Raw genomic sequence first — 24333 nt, 5'->3', positions numbered from 1 at the left:
ACTGCCTCCTGCAGCAAGCACGCTAATTTACAGCTACCTCTGTATCTGTTAGTCACCAAACAACTATTAAAACGGTCTCATTCCATGATAAAACATCACCGCAACAAAACCATTCCCATCTGTGCCTCATTACTAAATACAGAGCCTTGAACTCAGCGTTGCTCATAAAACCTACCATTCCCAAGACATTCCTGCCACCTTGGCCACTCAATAAATATGAATTTGGAAGCTTGACCTATTTTCTCCCAAAATTAAGAGGAAGACTTCCATTGATAAGATCTTCACTCCAACAGGGTTTTAGTAACCTGGTCTCTTATTGCAGAGGAAGCACTGAAAACTATGGACCATTATGGTTTACCTTAAAAGACGTTATGAAAAGTACTGCAGAGTGATAAAGTTTGGAGCAAGATCCAGAGTTTTCTGGCAGGTCTCATACCATGCTAGATTTGACTGACTCCCAGCAACAGAGTGGTACAAAATGGTGTTTCCTTCTGAAGCCAGGAAGGATTTACCCCAAATGAGAATGATTATCAAAAGTAGCGACAAGTGATCTTACACATGGCCACTGAGCTCTATATCAGAGGCAGCTTCCTACACTGCCGACAAACACCCTGTCTAAATGCAGAAGGAAAAAGGAAGCAGAAAAACTACCTAACTTTCTTTGATGCCTTGATATGGTTTAGTGTATTCAGATGTTAAAGCAGTGGTTCTGTTCAAGCAACCCCAAAGCAGCATACACTGAAGAACAGAGGAAACTAAACACCATGAAGTACTGCGACCTTTGCAGATTTTTCACAGAATTTGAGATAATTAAGAGCTTATTTAGAGTATCGGCTCACAGTCGTGTTGGCTTATGACTCAAGCTCTCGTCCCCTACGTATCTAGCAGCATGTACCTGAGGGCCCCACCGTACAAGGAGTGGTCCTGCCCATTCAACCTCCAGTTGAAATCTTACTCACAAGCTCACTCACGACTTCTTGTCTGTGCCTGGCTCTTCAGACCTTCCGCAACCCAGATAACACCCATTGCTCTGTCAGCCTCTGGTTCTTGATATCTGTAACTACATAATGCAGGACCGAACCAGCTAGGGAACCTACTGCAAAGAAAACATTCAGAGCAAACTCCTACAAAAAGCGAAACAAGATGATACAGGCTTCTACCTTGCCAAATTCAAGCGTGGGAATGAGCTTAATAGCCTCAATCCTTGGCTCGTGCCAGAGTTCAGGAGCGTGGCTCTTTCAGTGATGAGTGGGCATTTGTATGTCAGCAAACAGGCCTGATTACTTTTGCAGGAGCTAGTTTTGGCTTATTTACGCTGTGGGATGGGTGTCATTTCCAGGAAGATCTGGTCATTCTTCCCATTGTCTTTCTGGAAAGAGGTAGGTAGTCTCGGAGTAATGCTGAGTGACATATCAAAGACACTGTCTCACACAGGATTGTAATCTTTCGTCTGGAGGTTGAATAACAAAGCCTGCTGTGTATGAGAAAAAGCAAGAAAAATCCAAATGAAAAATGAAACACTCTTTTGGCAGTGATAACTGGGACAACTAATCAAGGGCAGTGGTAAACATCCCCCTGGAGAGGAAGAAAGAGCCTGCAGGATCTTGCAGCCTGTGGAAATCAGTGATCTGGGGAGGGTCTCTCTGGGTGCAGTTTGGCTTTGGGTAAAGAAGACGGCATGGTTCTGGACAGGATCTTCCACAATGTGAATGTGAGAAGAACACGACTCAATGGCTGTTTTCACGCTACATGACTCAGAAAAATTACCCTGTGCAGGGCAGTGCTAATGGCTTGAGGAAATGGGAATTACTGTCTGCTGAATATCGTCCTACCAGTATCTAGTGAGAAATAGTTCCCATCCCTGCAATCCCTGCTTGCTAGATTTGCCTTGGCTCCTGAGGCAGATCTCCAACCGTCAATGTTAAAGGCATAACCTTGTAATTCTGCCTAGGGGAAATTTTGCCCTGGATCGAGATATGACCGGGATGCTCCCCTTTATGAGCTGGATACTCCCTGCTTCAGAAACAGAGGCCTGGCAGTTCGAGAGCCAGCTCTGTGCTTTGTTTTTACAGCAACGATCAGGCTGCTTTGCAGTAGAGCTGCAAGCTGATGAGCAGATCACCAGGCTTTTGGCTTTGGAGCTCTTAGTTCCAGGAAAAAGAGCTAATGTTTAGGTTAACTTTTCCATGGCTGTTAATGGAAAACCACACAGCAATAGTATGTACGGAAAGGTTACAATTTTGTTCTCAAGCTCTGCAGCCTGTCAACAGAAACCTGCTAGCTTAGACTTAATGACGGGTTAAACAACAGCTCCTTATTAGCACCTGTGCAGAAAGGCACATCTGCAGAAAGAATCATCAAGCAAGTAGCAACACAGCAACCTATATGTGTGTGACCTGGGAGTCCACGCTCCCAGGTTTTATTCTTAGGTCTGAAACGGGAACCTGGTCTAGTGTTTATAGCAGGGGAATTTGAAATCATATCTCCTGGTTTCTGTTCTTTGTTTCAGGAGAAGGTTTCTATTAATGAGACACTGAAACAGCATGGTGTGAAATCAGACAATGACCTTGAATCTGAATTCCCTCATCTCTAAAATAGACTCCTGATTCAAAATAAGTGAGGACTCAGGGGGCTTTCCAGGATGATAGATTCTGCTCGTGCGCTTTGTGACATTAACAGTTAAGCAGTAGTACCCAGCCTTCCCCATATTACCATTCCTCTTGGCTACTCTACAACGAAACGGATTTCATGACTTTCAGTGAGCTCACTGGAGGTTTGTGTGGCAGAATTTGCTCCTCAGTTTCCAATTATGAACAAGTAATTACAGTTTTGGGGATGTTTTCATCGGATTTGTGCACTCCAAGCAAAGGCCCAGGCTGCCACATTCCTTCTGTATTTTTCTATATAGCTCTAATAACGCAGCCGTAAGTTAAAAACAGTATTTCTGTGCGCCAGCAATACGTAATGGGCTTTACAGTTCCTCAGGAACCTGCTAACGGCTGAGTTTATTGCAAGTGCCTAATGGCTGACGACCAATCACTGGTGATAACGCTGAAATAAGTTGCCTTTGTGCTCCCTGTGGTCTGTAAGTCACTGGTGGTATGGGGTGGGACGTAGGCCACGATTTATCAAGTATAGGTGCCTACTTCTTGCAGGGACATATGGAAACGGGTTCTTGATTACCAGTAGAGTCCTGCACTCCTCTCTGAAAGAGCCTGGGCTTTGCGTATCCACTTGCCCCGGGTGAGGGGTGGCACACACAGCACAGTACCTGCAGGTTTCAGAGGGACACGAGTTACAGCAGAGGTAAGAGGGAGAGCTGAAGCCCTGGCAGCAGGAGTGTTACACAAAGCAGCACAAGCCCAGCTGGAGTTCCACTACCACCAGCACAGGGCGGTTGCTGCCCTGCCACGTGCTAACATCTTTCTTTATGGCTCTTCTGAAATACCACTTACGTGTTTGGAATTTGTATGTGTATTAACTAAAATGGATCAGGAAGCCGGGCCCTGCAGTTATTGGGACTTACACATGTGTAATGCCAGGACGACATGAGGCTCTAACGCCACCAATGTTATGCTTCAACCTGGCTGTTGTGCGACACACCGATATGGTGTGAGCCGCTCTACCGACTGTCCCACCCTTAGATCGACTGTGCCTTTGTCTTCACAGCTTCCACCCTAAATCTTCAATCTGACACCGATCGGTCTTTCTGCATTTCGCACAGGATATTTGCCCAGGGTCCTGCAGGTACCACGTGCTTTCACATCCTGGATGGGGACCTGACCAGGGAAAGCCAAGGATTGAATTAAACTGTAGTTTGTCATCCCTTTCCGTGCCCTGGACTACAAGTGAAGCATCTGCTGTCGATGCTTTTGTTTCTGGGTGGCTTTGCAAGTCCCGAGGGCCCTCTGATCGCTAATGTAAGTCCTAGGGTTCCCCGCACAAGTTCTCAGCGCAGATGGTCCCAGACACAGTCCAAATTTTTCAGCTGGGGCTGCTGCTTATTTTTAGGAATCTATTGCAATCCCACAGGAAACAATGACCTCGCATCCCCATAAGGATAAGGACAGTAAGTCCAGCCCACTGCTGGAAGCTGCATGAGGGAAACACAACACAAATGCAACATCAACATTCACTCAGCATAAACATGCATGGGAGACATGGGTTTTCTAGACATCCGTCACAAGGTGATTCTCCCTGCATCAAAATCCTACTCTTACTGTTACAGGAGTTTCACTTCCTATGTTTCTACTGATTTCTAAGAACCTAAACAAATTTGCAATGTTTTCTGTGAAAACTTACATACCCAGCCACTTTTCTGCATCTGATCTCCTGGATTCTGCAGTTCTACCACCACAGTGCAGCATTATAATCATTGCACTGCTCCAGGAAGGGTTTTACTCCAATAGTTATTTCATTCACCCCACAGCTGCAGAACTACTCACTCCATGCAGAGGAAAGTTTGAACTATGCTGTTCCATCGGCTTGTTTTGCCTTCTGCTCTTTAAAACAAACTAGGAACCCCTTTTGTTTCTCAGCTCATTTTACTGAAGGCTGCCCTTTCCATGAGCCCCACGTAGGAATATCCTCCGAGCAGAGAGCCCGCCCAGTCTCTCACTGCTCTGGAAATCTCAAGTCAATGCTTAAGTAGGGTAACTTCTTGCCTCAGTTCAAATCACACTTTACAGTAGAGCTCAGCACTTGTGACGGTTTCAGTGCCGTACTAAAATCTGGACAAACCCCGTTTCGTACGGTTTCTCAGAGGATTAAAATGTCGTCGCGTGCTTGGGGTTAGGGAGGATGGGAGGGGAAGAGGAACTGGTGTGGAAACACAAGCACCTGCCTTTGTATCAAGAGGGGAAGTAGTGCCGAGTTAGATGGAGAAGCCCACATCACCATCTAAGTGCTTGCACCTAGACATCTGGCAAACTCAAATATATTCTGCAAGTTTTGCACAGCTGGAGACACCTGACGGTCTAATTCCCCATCCCACTGATCCAGAAGAGGTTTGCTGTGACCCAGCAAGGGTTTTGCACTCTCTCCCCCCCTACAGCCCGGCCTCCAGAGGCAGTGGCTCCAGGCTCTAACACAGGTGCCCACATGCGTGCACACACGTGTTCGGTTTTGGCTGGAACTCTGCACTGCTCCTTCTTTGGAAGCTGCATGGGAGATGCGCTGAGGGAGAATGAACTAGCAGAAGTTGCTCCTTGTGTTTAAAGGAAGATTTGAACTACTTTAGCAGATTATTCCAGCTGGCGTTGTAGATGCACAGTTCAGCATTCAGATAAATTAGTACTGCCACATTGCCTCAGTGTTTCTCACTGTATCTCTCTATCTTTGCTCTTGCCCCTTGCCTCAAACAAGGCTGAGATTCTGGTTTTATCCTACACCTGCGCAGCACCTGACACAGTGGGTTTGATTTAAGCTGATGCCTGGAGCATATGAACACACCACTGCAACGAAGAAGGAGCAAGGCCCCAGGCTGTGGCAGCACTGTCCCTCTCTCTTCAGTTTAGATTTCATTTCCTTCCATTTCAACGCTGTGTGGGCAGTGAGAGACGACCAGTTATTTCCCAGGTAGGTCTTTGCAGGCACAGAGCTTTCTCCACAAGACAGGGAAAGTCATGGAAAGGAGACTTTGTTTTTGGAGAGTTTGAATTTGCCAGATATAAAGAGACACTCACATTCCTCAAATGACACAGCAGCCAGTGCTAATCTCTTCTGTGAAACACCCAATTATGTGCAGCAGATTAAACACTTTTCAGGTCTTTCAGAGCATAAGAACGGCAGAGAAGAAGGAAATTTTCTGTAACGCGGTAATGATTCAGGCGGCTTTTTTCTTCCTCTGCATTTTTTAGACACGATGATGGTTGCCCACTCAGCTAGGAGCGCTCAGGAGGGCTGTCCCAAGAACTGAGAATCTTGGTTTGCTGAAACAGGTCAGCTCCTGACACAGGTGCCAAAGATGGTCTGTGGACAGACTTGGCAAAGCCAGCTACCGGCTCCCGCCAAGTTTCTTCTTGTAACACCTCAGCTTGCAACAGAAAAACAAATCCTGTAAGAAATACTGCCAGACTTCTACTTTAAAATACCTGAGCATCACACAGATCTAAAATGTACAGACCAGAATCTCCAAACCATGAACCTCTGTACTATCACCATCATGTTGTAACCACACGAACCCACAGGCCACCGTGCAAACCTCTACACATACCTGCAAATACAGCTGGCCCTGCCCACAGCCGGGGCTGTTGCTAACCCTTTGAAGTTATTACCGAGTTCCAGCCTTCTTTTCACAAATGCTTTGGGAGAGAAAATCTGTTGGATTAGCTTCTTTTAGAAGACAGGAAAAGCCTCTGAGAAATGGAAGTAGCTTAGTCAAGGACATTCTGTGTCAGTGCAGAGACCGGAGCGACTCTAGGCTTCGCCCCCCAGTCCGGTGCCCAAACCTCAGATCCCCCTGCTGCCATATGAGATTAGCCCACAAACCTTGAGCTCAGCTGGACATCTCAGATCTAGAATTGTGATAGCAGGATGCAAATTAAAAGAGCTACCCATGTCTAGGCTTAAGACTTTGAGGCCATTGGTGGCTGGGGACAGCTCTTTGCTGTCCCGTTGCACGGCTGTGTAGAGGTAGGGCCCCAGTCAGCAGCACTGGAGCACGTGCTCCAGTGATTCTCCAGAAATGCAGTGGGACTTCACATGCAGGAACACGTCCTTGCGTTGCAGGATTGGGCCCTTCACAAAAACCACTCATTTGGGGTGAATGGCTGATCTAATCCGGAGTGGTCATCTGAACTCCTTAGGCTGCACAAAACATTCACAGCGAAGCCTGAAACCGAGTTAATTGAGGTTTTTCTCCACATTTATACCCATCTACATCTATATTTACCTATACAAACACAAAATGCAATGCAATAAAAATGTAAAATATAATTTGCTCCCAGATTGGGATGTTCCTGGCCAAGTCTGAGCTTGAAACACATTTTAATAATCTCCCCATAAATTCCTGACAGAACAATGTTTATCAAGGAAATGCAACTGGCACTTTGAAGAGACACTAATTATTTGGATCCTGTGCTTAGTGAGCAATTTGCACGTATGTGCATCCCATTACTCCATGATAAAAGCAATGAAGTTTTCTAAAATATATATATATTTTTTTACATCACCCCTATCTGATGATGTTTCAAATGTAAAAATAACCTCATTAATGCTGACAAGAATGCAAACCTAGTCTCTCGAAAATGTGAGAAGACCACAGGAATCCCATGTGACTCTGACTTCCTTGCCTTATTGGAAACATCTGTGTCTGCTGGTAACCTCAGACCATTTCCAGGTTTGACTCCAAAAAAAGAATTTCACAACCTCTTTGTGCATCTCAGCCTCTGTGGGTGCACTTCAAAACAGGTCCTGAACGTCCCTCTCTTCTTTTGCTTTGGGATAAAAGATGCATTTTTAAAAGCCTTCTGCAAACCAGACCAAAGTTTGCTTTGTGATTGCCCTTGCAAATGCAGACAGGCACAGAGCCAGTTGCAGACATGATGAGCAGGACCTGTTGCTGATATCAAAAGCCATAGCTTTCTCAGAGCTGTAGCGGTCAGAGCCAGGTAAGACTCTGGCTCAGGCTGCTGCCACGCTATGGGCAGGCATCCTTTCTGGCAGTTCTCCTTGAATTGTTCTCAGCTCTCTGTTGTCCAGGCACATCTAACCCTGTATGCAGCACTTCCTAGTCAGTTGTTTCTCTATCTGTACCTTTTGCAGCGAAGAAACAGTCCCAGTACAAGGCATTTCAACCTTGATTAAAGGGTTCAGGGCATGAACAGCCACCAGGCAAAGAGAAGGGATTGTCTGAGGTCACACAGAAGAGGAGGACTGGAACCTAAGCTTCAGCCCCCACGTTATCCACTGCAATGTATATAAATTGCAAATTTATTAGTCACTAGCCTTGAACCAATGTCTTGTTACAGACTAATGTGAACTTCAGGGTAGGGGCCGTCTGTCTTGACAATCTGTGTGGTACCTTGGAAGCTGCGTGGGCTCCAGCAGATAAACAGTAACAAACAGTCAACGCAGTGTTTGAAGCTGAATCCACGTTTCATTCTACGCAAGCAATCTTTTTGAACAGCTCAGCTAATGTGCTGGCGGTGGATAAAGTAACTGATTATAGCAAGGGATTGCTTATATATGAAAATGATGTAACCCTGGGATTAAGTCCAATTCCTTTTCAGGTTCCAAAGCAAACAGAGATGCCTTTCAGTTATTTTTCTTCTGGCTTCACTTTTTTATGTTGACCAGTGGGTGAATTAAGTTGCCATTTGACAGCACCAAGAGTCTGAAATCTGCCTCCTTCTTTTCTTCAGGAAAGAGAAGGAAGGAGGTACAAATTTCTTTCAGAAAAGCTCCTCCTTGCAGCTTTTAGGAGTATCATATGGTCAAAGGCTCCTATCTGTGAATTTTAGGCTCCTCTTTACTAGCCATAAATTTTGCCTGCAAGTTTTCAGATATTCACCTCGTCTGAGAATGCACCATGTGGTGGGGTTTTAACCTGGTGGCTCCGTTTGAAGCTGCTGGTTACTGTAGGACGCTTTGCTAATCACTGGTTCTCTCATTCCCAGGGCATTCCCATGCTGTAAAGACTGCTACGGCTGGCAGTTTGTACGTAGCTAGCAGCACGGGCATGCTAGTTCGCTGCTAGGTAACTCTGAAGTATATATTCATCTTGTGTCCTGAAGTCTACGCTGAGCAGCTGCACAGTGTGATTGAAACTGAGCTAGTTAGTCTGAAACTCCTCTGGGTGACGGCCAGGTAGACAAACCAGAGCGTCCAGCCCAGCCTCCATGGCCTAGCATTCCTGCAGAGGCCCTGGGGGAGGAGTGATCCCAGAATCCCAGAATCCCAGGCGGGAAGGGACCTCAGGGATCATCTAGTCCAACCTTTCTAGGAAGAGCACAGTCTAGACAAGATGGCCCAGCACCCTGTCCAGACGACTCTTGAAGGTGGATTTGCAGGGGGTAGAACATGCAGGGACAGGATTTTGGGACAAAAGGGGCACAAACATCCCCCCGCACCCCAGAAAAAGGGCCAGGGGACACCCTCCCAGGAGGGATGGGAGGCCGGGTCCCCTGTGGCACAGCAGATAGCATGCACCGCAGCACCCTGTGAAAGGATGGCATCGGGATGAAGTTAGGCAGTCAGGAAGAAGCTGGAATGCTGAAGCTGCCCTGCCTTGCAAAGCAACACCTCAGAGCCCTGCATCCAACTGCCTGAAGCTCCCCCTCTTCTGCCAACTGGCAAGGCTGTGTTTACACCAGTGCATCAGGGCTGAAGTTTCGAATCATCTGTGCCTCCACTTTAAAACCACTCGACTGCCTTGGAGTTGTCAGTACCAGCTCTGACGGCCCCCTTTGCTGACAAGCTGGCCAGAACGCTCCTTTACCTACGCTTCCCAGTAGAACAGGATCAAATCTGAATTTGCCAGTGGACAGCTGTGAAAGCCCACAGACTTGCTGCTCAAAATTTTGCAACCTGGTGAGGACCAAGTCTGCCCGTGCTGTGCCCCTGTTGCACGCTGCCTGGTCCGAAGGAGCTATTTAGAATCACATGGAGAGGCCACAGGAATTTATAGCCAAGCTCACCGCTGCCAAAACGGCTCTTACAGCTCTACCCTGATGGCGAATCTTTAGTGCTGGCGAACTCTGCCCCAGAAACACATGGCTGGGAGAGCACCTAGGTGTCTGCGTGTGGATGTGCAGCGCTGCCTGGCTGTGAATGTCCTCCACAGTGCTGTCCTTCAGCATCTCCTGCACTAGGAACATCTAAACCTGTTGGATAGAGCCAGCTGGCCTCAGTCTGTGTGTCAGGTCGAGGAGGTGACGCTCCATAGCTCAGAGCAGTGTGTCAAAAGACATCTTCCTCACGCTAGCTGTCAGCCATACTGTATGATCAGCAGCATTCCTGGCGTGTGACCAGGTGTATAAATGTGCCTGCTAAGTGACTCGGTGCATCCAGGTATCCATCACGAAAGTGGTCCTGTCTTTGGACAGCAAAGGGTTGAAATGCTGTTGCTGTGAGTGTTGTTGCAAGCTGGAGGGATGCCAAGAACTATGTCCCAGCTTGGATGAAGGAAATGATGAACAGATTATTAAATTTATATTATCAAACATCCATTTCAGAGGAAGGGCTGTGTTTATAAGTAATCCAGAGGCCCTCTCATTGTGATAGTGGTGAAAAGTCTCCGACCTAATGGCAGGGATTGTATCCAAGCTCATCAAAACCAGCCCTGACTTCCCAGGCGGAGGTTTCTGGCCACACAGCTGTTCGCACGGGTAGAAATTTCCCATCATTTCAGTGCAGCACATCTGATCCTTTTCTTTTGCAACACTGTCCTACAGACACAGGTTTTGTTTCAAACAAGATTTGCTGTGGAATTGTTCCTTTTCCTTGATATTTTTTCTTGCAAGGAAAGCAAACTGTTCACGCCGACTCAGGACTATTGGCATTGAAGGCACTGACAGCTGCAGTCAGCACTGGCAGATGTTCCCACGCTGCCGTCCCCATCAATTCAGCACTGACCTTCCCAGCGGATTTCCAATTACACCAACAGAGTAATGTGTTTTATGAGCTAATATTTGATGTTTGCTGATTTGGGAGAAGCCACTAGACTTAAAGTAGCCTGAATCATGCAGCCTTTGTATCCTAAGGTTTGGGCACGCATTTAAATTTCTCTTAGAAGAACAGTGGCACAGAGCAGAATAGAAGGACTTGGCAGGGATCAGATAGGGCTTCGAGTCTCCTTATTTTGTGCAGTGCAAATTTTGCTACTATTTTTGTAATGTTTTGCTTTTCTTTTTGACTGATTTATCTCCCAAGGCACAGCTGTAGATTGTGGCCGGTTCACTTAACAGCAATATTGCCTCATCCCTTGCATGAAGCCTCGCAATGTTGTAAAGCCAACCTTCCTAACACCCAGCTCTAGTAAAATCACCTTCCACATCTACAAGGGAGGAAGTGAGGTACGACAGACTAGCATCCAAATTATGGGAAATGTCTATAGCAACATGGGAGATGACTCAGAAACTGGAAAGCTGAAGCCAGTGCTTGGAAGCTAGATTCTTCTCCCTGCTTTAAATCTGAAGTATGGAAACAAAACCCCCACATATTTGCTGAGTAGGGGAGGGGAAAATCCTGCCTAATTCTGCCATTTCAGCTGTGTAAACTAATGAAAGTGTTTTTAGTGTTTTACAATGACTTCTCATATTGGTTTTGCCTGTACTGTTGGGGGTGACATCACCTGGTAGTTATGTCACTACTGTAGAGGGATAAACATAAACTGCTCACTTCAGTCTGAAAGTGATTAAAAACACTGAGAGGGTCACACATGGTTATTCAAAGACGACAAACAGGCTCAAAGTTTTGTTTACATGAAGGAAAACAAATGTTCTACGAGCAGTCTGGCCTCACAGAAAGTCCAAGAAGAACTTTGTATCTACAGAGGGAAGTGCCCAAACATTTGCAGGAGTCAGCTGGAGACAAACAGGTATTTTAGCAGCTATAAGCCTGGGTGCGTTTTCAGCCAGCCCCTCTTTCACGCTAAATTATACTTGCACCCAAGTCAGAGATCCTTCATAGCACCACGGAATCATAAAGAGCTTAAAACTCTTTGAGGCTGGATCATATGACACCTCTTTGGGCTAATTCTGCTGTTGCTTATGCTGGCAGGAAACAGAACTGCATGTTGAAGAGATACTTCAGCAGAAAGGGATGGAGCCTGCTGACAGTTGCTCTAATATAAATTGCTGTTAACTGTATCAGCTTCAGTTAAACTGCTCTGGATTTTCCCCAGCATAAATGGAAGCGGCATTTTTCATGTAAATAATCTTAGCTTGCCAAGCCAAAAAAAGTTATTCACAGAACAGGCATTCCTCAAGCCCTGATTTCTGAGGGAAAATTGCCAGGCATTAGCAATCTGTATGTTATGAACTTTTCTCCCAGAAATTAGTATGAAGATATTTTAGCAAATCTTCCCCCTGAAGGAACAAAGAATTAAACCTTTTTATTCACAGAAGTTCACTGTTCCTGTATTCAGTGGAAAGCCTTAGAGGGAGCCAAATGTTACAGAACTGTAACCCTCCACCGAAAAATTAAATTGTTGTTTCATGTGCAGTTGCATTTCTTGAAGCCTTCACAGTGTTAGAGTTACTTACACTTTAGGCCAAATCTATTCCTGAAGCAACTCCAAGCTGTCTTGTTGATTTATGTCAGAGGTGTGTAAACTGAGTGCATAAGGCATTAATGTCACTGACAGTTTTCACCATGAGGTGAATATGGACAGGGGCTCAGAGAGACACCAAATCTCCACCCTTAGAGGTATTAAAAATTGTATTGGGAACAGCCCTAGGCAACTGGGTGTAACCACCCAAATTGCAAGGAGTTAGGGGGTGTCTTATGGCTACCACAGGGATTTCAATTCACCTGTGTTGTGTACCTTGAACACACACTAAATTTGCAAAGCTCAGGTGCAGCTCCCGCGCTCCCTTCCCAGCTGAGTGTCCCTGCGTGTCTGCTGGGAGCTGAACACCCCACGTCAGTGTGTGCTGGCCGCTTCAGCGCCCAGCTAGGTACCTCTAGAGGTAGCCTGGGACAACTGTCCTGGAATTATTTAGGAAGCACCCAGACATTTAATTCTGCTGAAAAGGAGGAGATTAGTACCTTGGGGATGAGAGGTAGCTGTCATAATACCCTGCTGTCATAGGCTGTATCATGCCTGTAGAGTGACATTAATCTGTTCTCTTCAGTAGCTTCTGTTTCCACCCATAAGCACACAGGAATGTATAGAAATTTGCACAAACCCAGCCTTTGCTAGAAATATATGGGAATACTTCCTCCCTCTCACACAACAGTCGAAACCTCATTCTGGAAGTTTTGCTTTGTAAAAGTGCTGGTGAAGTTTAAATTTACGCAGCAAAATATGGTTTTGTATGTTCAAGGTTTTATTCCAGAATGTAAGATTTTAATGAATGACATTATGCATAAATATTCTTTACTATTCATTAGAATTACTTACGTAATTAATCAAAACCAGCTATATTATCTAAGAGCAAGACTGTGCTGGGCTCTTCGATGGGTATTTCTGTCACTGCACCTGGACAGTTTTCATACTTGAAACTGAACCAGTCAAACTGCATGAACTGCAGCTGCAAACAAAGCTGACGGACGTGACTGAAGTTTTGTTTCTATGATGCCACGAGTATCTGCCTTCAGTCCCACACGTAAAGGCAGTCAGAAGCTTTAGAGGGATTTTATTTTTCCCTAGCTGTAAAAAAAAACGTTTTGAGGCACAGTACCTTGTCTCCTGGCTGTGGGCGCATCACAGATACGCGGTCGTAACCTTTCCGCAGCAAGACCCAGAGAGCATCCAGTTTCCCCTGCAATCAAAAGAAACACAGTGTTATCTTCTGTGCAAGGGCGAGTGCGCTGTGCAAAGTGCAGCGCAGGGCCAACGCAGCTGAGACCTACACATTTTTTACTTAATCATTTCCTGTGCTTGTACGAGATGCCGGAGGGCCACGTTTTCTCTCACAGAAGCTTGCACTGAGCTTGCTGCAAGTGCAAAAGAAGAGGCTTTCAGATGAGCAATAAGCAGATACATCTGACAGCCAACGGTACCCATGTGTCTAGCCTTTTCGTATTCTGAAAGACTCCACAGGTAGTAAGTGACTTAGACTCAGCCCCTCCTGGGCTGAGAGAGTCTAACACCTACTCAGCTCCCGACATCATTGCTAGCAAAATGCTAAATCAATGCAGAAAGTGATCAGGTGAATTTGTGAGATGCACTTCCTACCCATGCTGCCTCCTCCCCTGGCTGGCTGAGTGGCTTGCCTCTAGCTCTAGGTGACCACTGTGACACATTAGAAGTAATTTTGATTTATATCTCAAAACAATCTGCTGGGGAGAACTGACTGAAAAACTGTCTCTCCACACAGCCGAGTCAGCCGAGTCACAGCCAGGCGCTACGTAACGACCCACTTAATCGTTCATGTGAGCTACGTGTGAGCAAAAGAGCGTCAGGCTACTGGGTCTCACACAAGCTCCCCAGTCCCACCCCGTATGTCAAGTAATATTTGCATCTTTCCAAGCAATAGCACACACAGAAGCTTTCAAAGTCATCCATTCCTCTGAGCTCAGCATCAGCTGCCCTACAGATGCCACCCTCAACACATGGCGCTGGATTTGTCAAACTGTTCACCTCTCCTGCCCAAACGCACAAGTGCGTGCACGCGCAGACCTAGAGGAGTTTTGCTGAAAACCCAAAGTGTTGGAATCTCTTGTGACAGAAAGCCTGGCTGAGACGTGGGGTCGGACCCTCCCTGCCATTCCTGCAACGCTCCTCTGCAATGCAGGCAAAGCATTCGTTCCTGATTGAAATTCAGCAGCGACACAAGACGCCAAGCCTGCAGTTATTTTCCAAATGAGCTGAACAAGGCCAGAAGGAGCACCACAGGGCTCTGCCATGTAGAAATATCCACCGAATCATCTGCTGCTAAAGGATTCCCTGTTACACCCCCATTCTAACAGGCCAGGGTTTCACCTTCCAAATGGGAGCTCTGCAGAAGGGTTTACACGAGTGCAGCATGTTGACTGGCTTGGTGGAAGGCTACAGACATATTACAGGCTAAAGATTAATTTATCAAACTCTCTTCACAGTAACTTCATTTGCCCCTTGGTCTGTTAAGTGCACAATACCCAGAGATTTGTAAAAATTTCTTGAAAGGGTTAACAACAAACTATTTGTTAAGCTTTCCATTAGTATTGTTCTGAATGCTACAAATGCCATATCAGAGCAGGTACCATGAGGGAAGCCCTGATCATAACAGTCAATAAGCTTTATTGTATCTGCAGAGATGGAGACAAGCTACTCTGGGAATGTACAAAGTTGTTCCTCGGTACAAAACTCTTTCCTGCAGCCGAGAGGATCAAATCCAAAGAACTGACTGGACTCAGAAACTCATGAATGATTGCTACCTGTTTCCTGGAAATAAAGACTACAAAAATTTTATGACAGCAGAATAGCCACATATAACTATCATGGGACAAAATTGATCAAATGGAAATGTAAGCTGAATATTGTAATTCAATATGTGGGAAAAGAGCAAGTAGCTTCATCAACAGTAAGGACGCTTGCTTTCCTGAGAGCTTGGGTCTCATGGCTGATAGTCAACTTCAGAGTCTGTGAAGGTGAGACCTTCCTTACAGCCAGGGCATTTATTGGGTCCTTCTTTGACTCTGGCTCTCTGTATCTAGCCGAAGACTTGATGCACTCAATGGATACTCTTCCTTTCACGGGGACATAGAGTCTTTCTCTTCCCTTTCCTAGAAACATTTAGGGCCATAATCCTCTTTGAGACCTGTATTCCTCAACCAGTGTGTTGAGCCAATGGTTCAAAGCTTATTTGGGAGTTGGAGGGATACAGGGGTGGAGACAGACAGACACACAGAATGACTGCATAGATCCTGTTTCCATAGGATACTGGGGAAAAGACTTCCTAAGGTGAGAGCCAGGAAAGTCTGTTATTCTCGAAGGAAGAAGCAAGAAACTCCTCTGTCAGACTCTTCTGCATTTGGACAGCACAACTCTTAGACCTGAGGGAAGCCACCCCTGTCTATCCCAATCCATCTTCCCCCCTACATCGGAGCTGGTTGAAGCTCTTGATCTCCTGTGCCCTCTGACAAATTAAGAAATAAGTAGCTTTTTCTTCCATTTCTCCTTTAGGAAACTAGAGGGAAAATTACAACTTTCCATGGAACAAAAATGTCCTTTTTACTCTGCAGTCCTGATTTCCAAGAGCCTACCAAGATTTCTTGAGAAAAGCCAAGTGCTCCATCTTTGGGAGTCTGAATGGAGCTTCAGGGTCTGCCTGAGACATCTGGGTGGAAGAGAGGGAGAGTGGCTCATGGAAAGGATGATGTTGGTTGAAGAAATGAAAATGGCAATGCATTCACTTGGAAACATAAACATTTCTGCGCTCTCTAGTGGGTGGGCTGTGTCTCTGTGTTTGGGAACTCCTTTGCAATTGAAGCACAAGGTCTCTTGGAGCTAAAAAAGGTCTGGAGACAAATAAAGCTTTGAGTCCTACTAGATACAAAGTCCAGAAAGAAGCAGCAATCAGGGCAGATGACAATTGAAGGAGGGCATAGTTTCAGCCATTGCTTTAACATGAATGCATTCTGTTCCTGAATTAACGGTCTTTTCAGCACTATATTGACCCTGGTCTAGTGATACCTAGAGCGCTCCTGAGACGTGGTATCTGGTGGTGTCAGTTAGAGGCAGTTCTGTAAGCTGCCTGTAAATCCAAGCTGCCGTGGGGCGAGGAAGCTGTGCCGTGTCAGCTTTGTAAATAGAGACAGGAGGGACAAAGGCTAGAAAATGCACCAGGGACACATGGCTTAGTAAATGCTGAAGTAGCCTCCACTTAAGATTCACCTGAGGTTTCTTTTTGAGAGCACCAGTTGTTGCTTCAACCTCAGCCTTGAGGCAGGTCCTGCATGTGAGATTTGTGGATGAACAATGAGTTTAGCCTTGCCTGTGGTTCTTCCTGCACAGTTTTTTAGAAACTGATAGTGGTCCTTTTGAAGTCAAACAGATACTATAAATGGTCTGAGGAGGAGGAAGAAGGGAGAGGTAACTAGGCAGACAGGTAGATAAAAGCAGAGGCAGAAATAGCGGTAGGAGGAAAGCTGCTAATCAAACCAAAGCACACACAGCTTCGTGGCTGGCTTTAGCAGGGAGCACATCCTGAACCAAACTAAAACTAAAGGCATGGTCTTTTGCGATCCTTCGCTTGCACCTACGTTCTGTGCTGCCCCTCCCTCTGTCAGATGCACTGTGGATTCAGCAAGTTTCTTAAGTTTTCAGGGTTTTCATCCTCCTTGGATTATTTGCACTGACTTTCCAAACTGTTGAAATGATATTTTAGAAGCAGGATAATCCAGTTGGTATCGTGCTAAGAAGTAACAGCAGCAAATAATAACAACAACAATAGTAACCACAATCTGTTAAAAGTCAGTAGCCACAATTGGTAGTGAATAAACCCCTGGAGCATTTAAAAAAGCACTCTGTCCACTCTCAGCTGCCTACCTGCCTTATAGACGTTACTCTGTGAAGAGTAACAAAGAGAGGGAGGAAAAACTCCATCAGAATTTACTTAGAGGCAGAACCCTCTAAGAAAAGGCTGGCAGTTGTGCCGCATGAAGAAAAGGAGGCCTGTTGGCCAGCAAGATGACTGGCCCTGAAATGTTAATTTCCTGGCTCTCTGTTAGATTCAAGTTACCTTGGTTTGCTGTCGTTGAGGTGTAATTCCTTGCCCTCCTCCTTTACCAACGATTTTTTTAAAGTAGCTTGTTACATGCATGTTTATCTACCTTCTGAAGAGGTGTTTCAACCAGTCCAGTGGAGCGAGTGGAAATTTAACATCTGCTTTAACCAAAGGAGCCGAGTGCACTTGGAGCATGGGCATGAGGGAAAATTTAAGCTGAGTATCAGGAGACATTTCCTATGGGTGAGGTCTGGTAGTCTGTGAAATATTCCCCCCCTGAGAAGTGGTGGAAGCCTCTATGTTATTTTAAAAACCAGACTGGAAAAAGCAGTGAAGGATAGATTCAAGTTAGCAGCCTTTGGCTGAGAGTACAGACCCAATGACATAATAGGCTATCCCTCCTCGCCTCCCCCTGCCTGCTATGGCTCGGTGATAGCTTCCCTGTGTAACACAATGCAAATTCATCTTCATGTGCTCACATCTTCAGGGCGAGAGCTTCTGCCAAGAGTGCTGATGAATTTTGCCAATTTTGCTAATTCCTTATTGCACAGGGAGAATAATAGCAGGACCCCTGCTTCATAGCAGTGGTCCCCTCTGTTTGTGATGAGTGTTCATGATTGTGCATGGGGAACGTGCTGGATACAATCATCCCATCTGCATACACTGTCTTTTTGAGCGCAGTTCAATAAGGCCTGTGGTGGCAATTAATAGTTAGGTGAATTCTTGTCCACAGACAGACTCCAGGTGCTAAATACTACCCAGACATGGAACACCCCAAAGTTAGGGGACGATTTGGATATGGCGTCTTGGATTTGAACTGTCCTTATCCTGTATACAATTTGAATGGTACAAGCGAGATATATCTAAAGGAATTAAGATTATTTATCACCCATGAGATACTCCTAATATTTGTAGGCCTCCTTAAAACTGAATTCTTGCTGTTACGAAGCAAAAGCTGCTCCTAGTCAGAGTCAGAACTGAACTTGAACCCATTACATCCATTGAATCTTTTCTCCAAGCCTCTCTTGAACTTTGGAGAATTTCCAGCTGGGACAGAGATCTGCAAACCTGACTCCTCTGTTCAGAACTGATTTCCTACCATGTCAAATAAACTCTGAAAACTAACTAAAAGTCTCCTGAGGCTGCAATCCGACAACGTGAACTGGTGAAGGAAGAGGGGAGAAACTCAGCAGTGTCTTCTATGGGAAAGGACCCAGCTCCCAACTAATGATCTCAGGTAGTTGTACCCACAGGGGTTCCAGCTGCCTGAGCACGTATTCAGGGCTCTTTGTGCTACAACCAGTGTTTCTGGCAGCCCCGCAGTGGTTAGAGCATAGCTTTGTGTGCTATGAACCCTCTGACTGCAGCATGCAAAAAGCAACTGAGCTGCATCTCTCAGCGGGGTGAGGTCATTTCCATGAGCCCACAGAAGGAGTGAAAAATCTCCGAGATGGGACAAGTGTGTTTTACAAACGCTTTCCACTAGATACAAAACGACAATGCAATGCATTTAGGAACAAAGGAACAGCTATAGGGGATGGTGCTTACTGCATTTTCCACTCTGAACTGAAAACAGTTGACTGTCTTACCTGTCCCACTGTGGGAATGAATAACCTTCGTGAACACATGCTGAAGTCATTATAACACAATTGCAAATGACTTGCTGGTAGGCTATGTTTATTAGATGATAATCTTTAAGGGGGAAAAGAGAGAGGGCATTAGACCAGATTTTCAGAGAGGCTCACATTTCCGTATCCTCCGGAAACCACTCTTACTCCCTTGTGCATCCTTGCCATTCCCATCACTGGATTCGAACCAGCTGCAAGGTCAACGACTGAGGAAAGCCAAAACACGTGACTTGCCCAAATTCCTATGGGCACTGCGTGGAGCTGAGCAGAAACAGGTTACAATGGAGGGAAGCCTGGGTTTATTGCAGGGTAATATATCTGCATTGCAATAACTCGGCTAATAGAATATGTCCAACTAGATTGACTGCTACTGGGGAGGAAGAAAACAGGAGAATAAACCTAATTTCCACCGGTGAGGCACTTCCCCATTCCTCAACACAAAGATTAAGGTGAGCTCTGTACACCAAGAGGTTTACTACATATGTGATGCACGCCCTCTTTGCAGACTGCTTGCAGATAGATTGCCTGTAGGTTTCTAAGACCCTAACCAGCATCTCCACCCTTCAAAATTAAATCCAAGCTCCTGTGGTGCAAGGTTTGCACTTGATATGAATCGGGCATTTTCAGTCGTTTTTGAGACTAATAACTACAGTGCTGCTACAAATAGCCCCAGACTGAAAAGAGACAGGAAGGCTATTAACATTTCCCAAAAGAGTTAAACCTGAGAAACAGGAGTGCAGGATTATTTTTTTTTCTTTTCATCAGAGCAGTTCTACAGTAGTTAAGCCGTCCTCCTTTCCTGAGGATGGCTTAATTTGTCCTGAACACAAAAGATAAGCTTTCTGACATTGGAGCGCCCTCATACCGCTCCCTGGATGAGGCAACTAATATCTATTTTGTGCGGTTTGTTTCTCTTAATGCAGGAGAAGCATTCACATGTGCAATGAAGAGTTTTGCTTAAGTAAGTATTCAGTTGCTTGCTTGTTTCCGTTTTGTACACTGCCAACGATTTGTATTAGTGAAGACAAACTGAAGAACAGCTGCCTGCCCTTGGGACAGATGGCAGAGAAGGAGAGTCTTCCCAGTTCCTGTGGGCAACTGTTGTGCAGCTTTGCATTGCATGTGACCCGATATCAGCATGAATTTGACCTTCCACATCTGAGGCACTCTAATTCAGCCAAACACTGCTTGCAGGGCATCCCGTCCCTGTGAGGCGAGCCTGCTGCCCTGCAGCAAGCCGGGCCCTGTGACCCATGCCTGCTGGCAGACATCCAGCTGCTGCACTGCAATCCTTGCTCTGCTGAGGACAACTCTCCTGGGTGACATTTAGCAGCGTTTTTCTTCCTGTTTTCTCCCCTCTTTCTAAGGAAAGCGGATGTTATTTATTCCCTAGGTCTCAGGGAATATGCAGTGTGGACTTGTATTAGGTTTGCATGGCAAGGTTTTGGCAGTGGGAGATTAAAGGGGTGTCTTCTGTGAGAAGCTGCGAGAAGCTTCCCCTGTGTCTGATAGAGCCAATACCAGCTGGCTCCATGACGGACCCGCCGCTGGCCGAGGCCGAGCCCATCAGCGATGATGGTAGCACCTCTGGGGTAACATATTTAAGAAGGGGGAAAAAACCTCCGCAACTGCAGCTGAAGATGGGAGGGAGAATATGTGAGAGGAAGAACCCTGCAGACACCCAGGTCAGTGAAGAAGGAGGGGAGGAGGTGCTCCAGGTGCCAGAGCAGAGATTCCTCTGCATCCTGTGGTGAAGACCATGGTGAGGCCAGCTGTGCCCCTGCAGCCTGTGGAGGTTAACAGGGGAGCAGATATCCACCTGCAGCCCGTGAAGACCCCACGCCACAGTAGATGGATGCCTAAAGGAGGCTGTAACCCGTGGGAATCCTGCACTGGAGCAGGCTCCTGGCAGGACCTGTGGCCCCGTGGATAGAGGAGCCCACACTGGAGTAGGGGAAGAGCATGAGGAGTCCTCCCCTGAGGGGGAAGGAGCAGCAGAGACAATGTGTGATGGACTGACTGCAACCCCCATTCCCCATCACCCTGCGCTGCTGGTGGGGATGAGGTAGAGAAAATTGGGAGCAAAGTTAAGCCTAGGAAGAAGGGAGGGGTTGGTGGAAGGGTTTTTTTTTAAGATTTGGTTTTATTTCTCATTATCCTACTCTGATTGGGCTGGTAATAAATTAAACTAATTTCCCCAAGTCAAGTCTATTTTGCCCGTGACAGTAATCGGTGAGTGATCACACCCTGTCCTTATCTCAACCCATGAGCCTTTTATTATATTTTCTTTCCCCTGCCCAGCCAAGGAGGGGAGAGATAGAGCAGCTTTGGTGAGCACCTGGTGTCCAGCCTGGGCCAACCCTCCGCAGGACTAAAGGGCCTGCCCTCGGAAGTGCGGTTGGGTCTGTAAGCACTTTACAGAAGCCAGCTACACCACCGGAAGCAGTCAGGATCCTACTCTGGTCTAAGAAAGCAATGAAGCCCCAAACCCTGATCAACGTGGTGGGAAATCCCCATTGCCCCATGTGGCTCCTTTATACAGCACCTCCCCAGGCACGCGGTCAGTGGGACTCCCTCACGCACAGCTACTCTAGCAGCATCTTGAGATCACAGGTTTGTGGACAGCTCTACATCTTGGCCTTAGATGTGAAAAAAATTAATACAGATCTCCTGAAAACATCCTACGCAGTACAACGCTGGACTGGACCTACCTTGATTGGAGAGTACCACTTCCGAGGAGAGGAAGGCCTGCGCATGTTGTTTGCAAGGTTCCTGGGTTCAGGGAACTCGTATTCCTGTTCTGGCATCTTGACTCTAGCATTCTTAGCTTTCTCTAACTTAGCGCCTTCTTCTGTAGAGCCCTTTTCTCCCCAGCGCACCTGGAAAGATGGCATCACGGCGTATTACAACAGCGGCTGCTGTACAGAGTTACATCCCTGCTGTAATAACTAGACCCTCATCCATATTTTCCCAGTGTCCAAATCCAAGGTGAAGAGCAAGGCACAGGCTGCAAAGCTTGTTTCTAGACTAGAGCCTAAACCTTGAACTTCTCCTCCTTTGTGATTTTTGAGAAATATGAGTGGAGAAAGTTTTCTGAAAAACTAAAAATATTTCCCTGTAATCTGTATGGCAACACTGTCCCTGTATCCCAGGCATGGACCAGGATGTTACTGTACTAGAGGAAAAAGATGGTCCCAAACTTGAGGAATCTATGTTTGGCTCTCAAATAGTCCTGTATAAAAATGATCTGTGCTCAGACGTACAAAAGGAAGTTTGTGCCCTTCTCCTGAATTTCTTCCTGGGTAGATTGCAGGGGGATAGCACAGCTGAGTTCGCGAATAAGATCTCTGATACATGAACTGATATCTAATTACCTCCATTCGTTTGATGCCGCCAACTCCTCGTCCACCATAATAAGAGGCATCTACTGTTGGCCATTTCTTCTTTGGAAGGCCATCATCATCCTCCTCCTACAAAACAGAAGGAAGATGAAGCATGACTAGAGGTAGAATGGAATAAACAGGCACAGGCTATGGGTCCTCTGAGCCTGCTAGAGCCAGTGCAGTCAAGGTTCTGGTCTCTCACTGGTTATTTTCCAGAGGATGTACACTCATGAAAAGAAAATGTTTCATGATATAAACATCACTGCCACTTGAAAGGTACGGTCCAACTCCAGCAAGAATGTGATTTTTGCATGGTTTTTAGTTTTGGTGGTTTTTTTTTTCAAGGAGACTATCTTTCATCATCTTTAAATTCAGGGAAGTAAACTATTTCCAAGTTGCAAAATGTCCAAAGCAGCCACCAAAATAGCAGTCAGCATAGCTCAAGAGCTGGGGTCTTTTGGCTGCAAGCCTGGTTGATATGCCAGGCACGAGTGCTGGTAGCAGGGACTTACCTCTGCCATCCGTTCACTTACGCCTGTGATTAGGGAGAGAACAGCTGCTGCTCTGAGGAGTGTTCCCCGACTCATGGCTCCCCGTGCTGGAGGACCCCCCCAGGGCCCAGATAAATCACTGTATTCTAGTTCAGATTTGACAGAATTGGGGGGAAAGCAAGGAAGAAGCAAGTCAGATTTGCTCCTGACTGAAGGCAAAGTAGGAGTACATTTGGAAACAACCCCCATGTGAATGCCCAACACGGAGATGAGGTTTTCCTGAGATGAGCTGGCTGAGTGTAATAGGATGGAAAAGTCTAATGGAAAAGTTACAAGAATGGAATTAGCTCCTATAATGAACTTCTGCCTCTGCCGGGGAGGCTGCCCATGGAAGCCCATGTGGCTTCAGTGATTTTCATGGGCTTATGCCAGCAGAAAGTCAGGCCTCGTGTGAAAAATGAGACTTAAATTCTGTACAAATTTCAATGTGTTCTACCCTTACATACTGCAGGCAGAAACCTACGGTACATCACCAAACACGAAGTTAAATATGCTCAGTACCACAGCCTTGAGGGACGGCCAGATTAACAAATCAAGAAAATCTCCTTAAGTTTATTTAAAATGAGTCTTGCTAATGTTCTAGCAAGTGCATTCTATACATTCTATGTTCTTTGTTGCACTATATAACAATGCCACATATGCTCTGACCTATATAGTGCCTTTCCCTTTAATTTCTACAGTTCAGGCTGTGAACTGGCAAAGCAGAAAAGCAGAGTTCATCAAAAACGTGAAGTATTTCCTGTGAAAAATGTGGAGAGAAATGAAAAATGGTCCCTCTCTTTTTTTTCTTTCTTTAATTTTTCACAGGGATTTGGCAAAACTCCAAAACGTAGGAGCTTTCCAAAACTGGAAAAGCCAAAAATACTTTGAAATTGAACTCCCCAGTAGGAAAACTGAAAAACTGGGGGAAAAAATCCAAGACAAACTATGCTTTTCATGTCAAACAAAAGGATTTCTGTTTTTCAAAATACACATAAATTCGGCTGCAAAATTTGTCCTGATCTAAAGGAAGAGTGAACAATTGAGTCATAAATACAAGGTTCCCCTCCTTCATAGCTGACCTCTTTCTCTCGCTCTGGGTTAGGGCTGCTGAGGCTCTCTGCTGCAACCTAAGAACTTAATATCTCTGCATGAAGTTTTCCATGAGGACTTTTTAAAAAACTGGAATCAAAGCCATCTAAATATTTTCCTTCAGCAATTCTCTTTCTCTCTCTTCAGTTTAGCACAGACTGGACTTCTCACAACAGGAAATACCAAGGTTTAGGAAATCTTCCCCGCAAGCCCTTAAAAGCCCTGCAAGTCACTTCAATCTAAGATAGGAGCGTTTCTGCCAGAACAACAACAGAAACAGCACACGCACAAAGAGACAACAGTGGACACTTGAAAAACAAAGGAGTCACAAGCTTTCTTCAGGATGAGTCTGTTTACATGTTTTGAAGGGCATGGGAGGTTTTGC

The 24333-nt window shown here is 45.8% G+C and overlaps 1 protein-coding gene across 1 annotated transcript in view; it reads right to left on the bottom strand.

Annotated features, from left to right (window-relative positions):
* Positions 1–24333, bottom strand: part of ANTXR1 (ANTXR cell adhesion molecule 1) — a 110976-nt gene that overhangs the window by 11017 nt on the left and 75626 nt on the right. The window contains exons 15-17 of the mRNA XM_009510948.2: positions 22318–22413; positions 21655–21822; positions 13347–13427 (exon numbers count right to left, since the gene is read on the bottom strand). Of these exons, the coding sequence (XP_009509243.2) occupies positions 13347–13427; positions 21655–21822; positions 22318–22413 (345 nt within the window). The remainder of the gene's footprint in view (positions 1–13346; positions 13428–21654; positions 21823–22317; positions 22414–24333) is intronic.

This window comes from Phalacrocorax carbo, chromosome 24 (assembly GCF_963921805.1).
Source record: "Phalacrocorax carbo chromosome 24, bPhaCar2.1, whole genome shotgun sequence".
Taxonomy (NCBI): domain Eukaryota; kingdom Metazoa; phylum Chordata; class Aves; order Suliformes; family Phalacrocoracidae; genus Phalacrocorax; species Phalacrocorax carbo.
The sequence above is the reverse complement of the archived record's forward strand: the minus strand, read 5'-3'. Positions and strand labels throughout refer to the sequence as shown.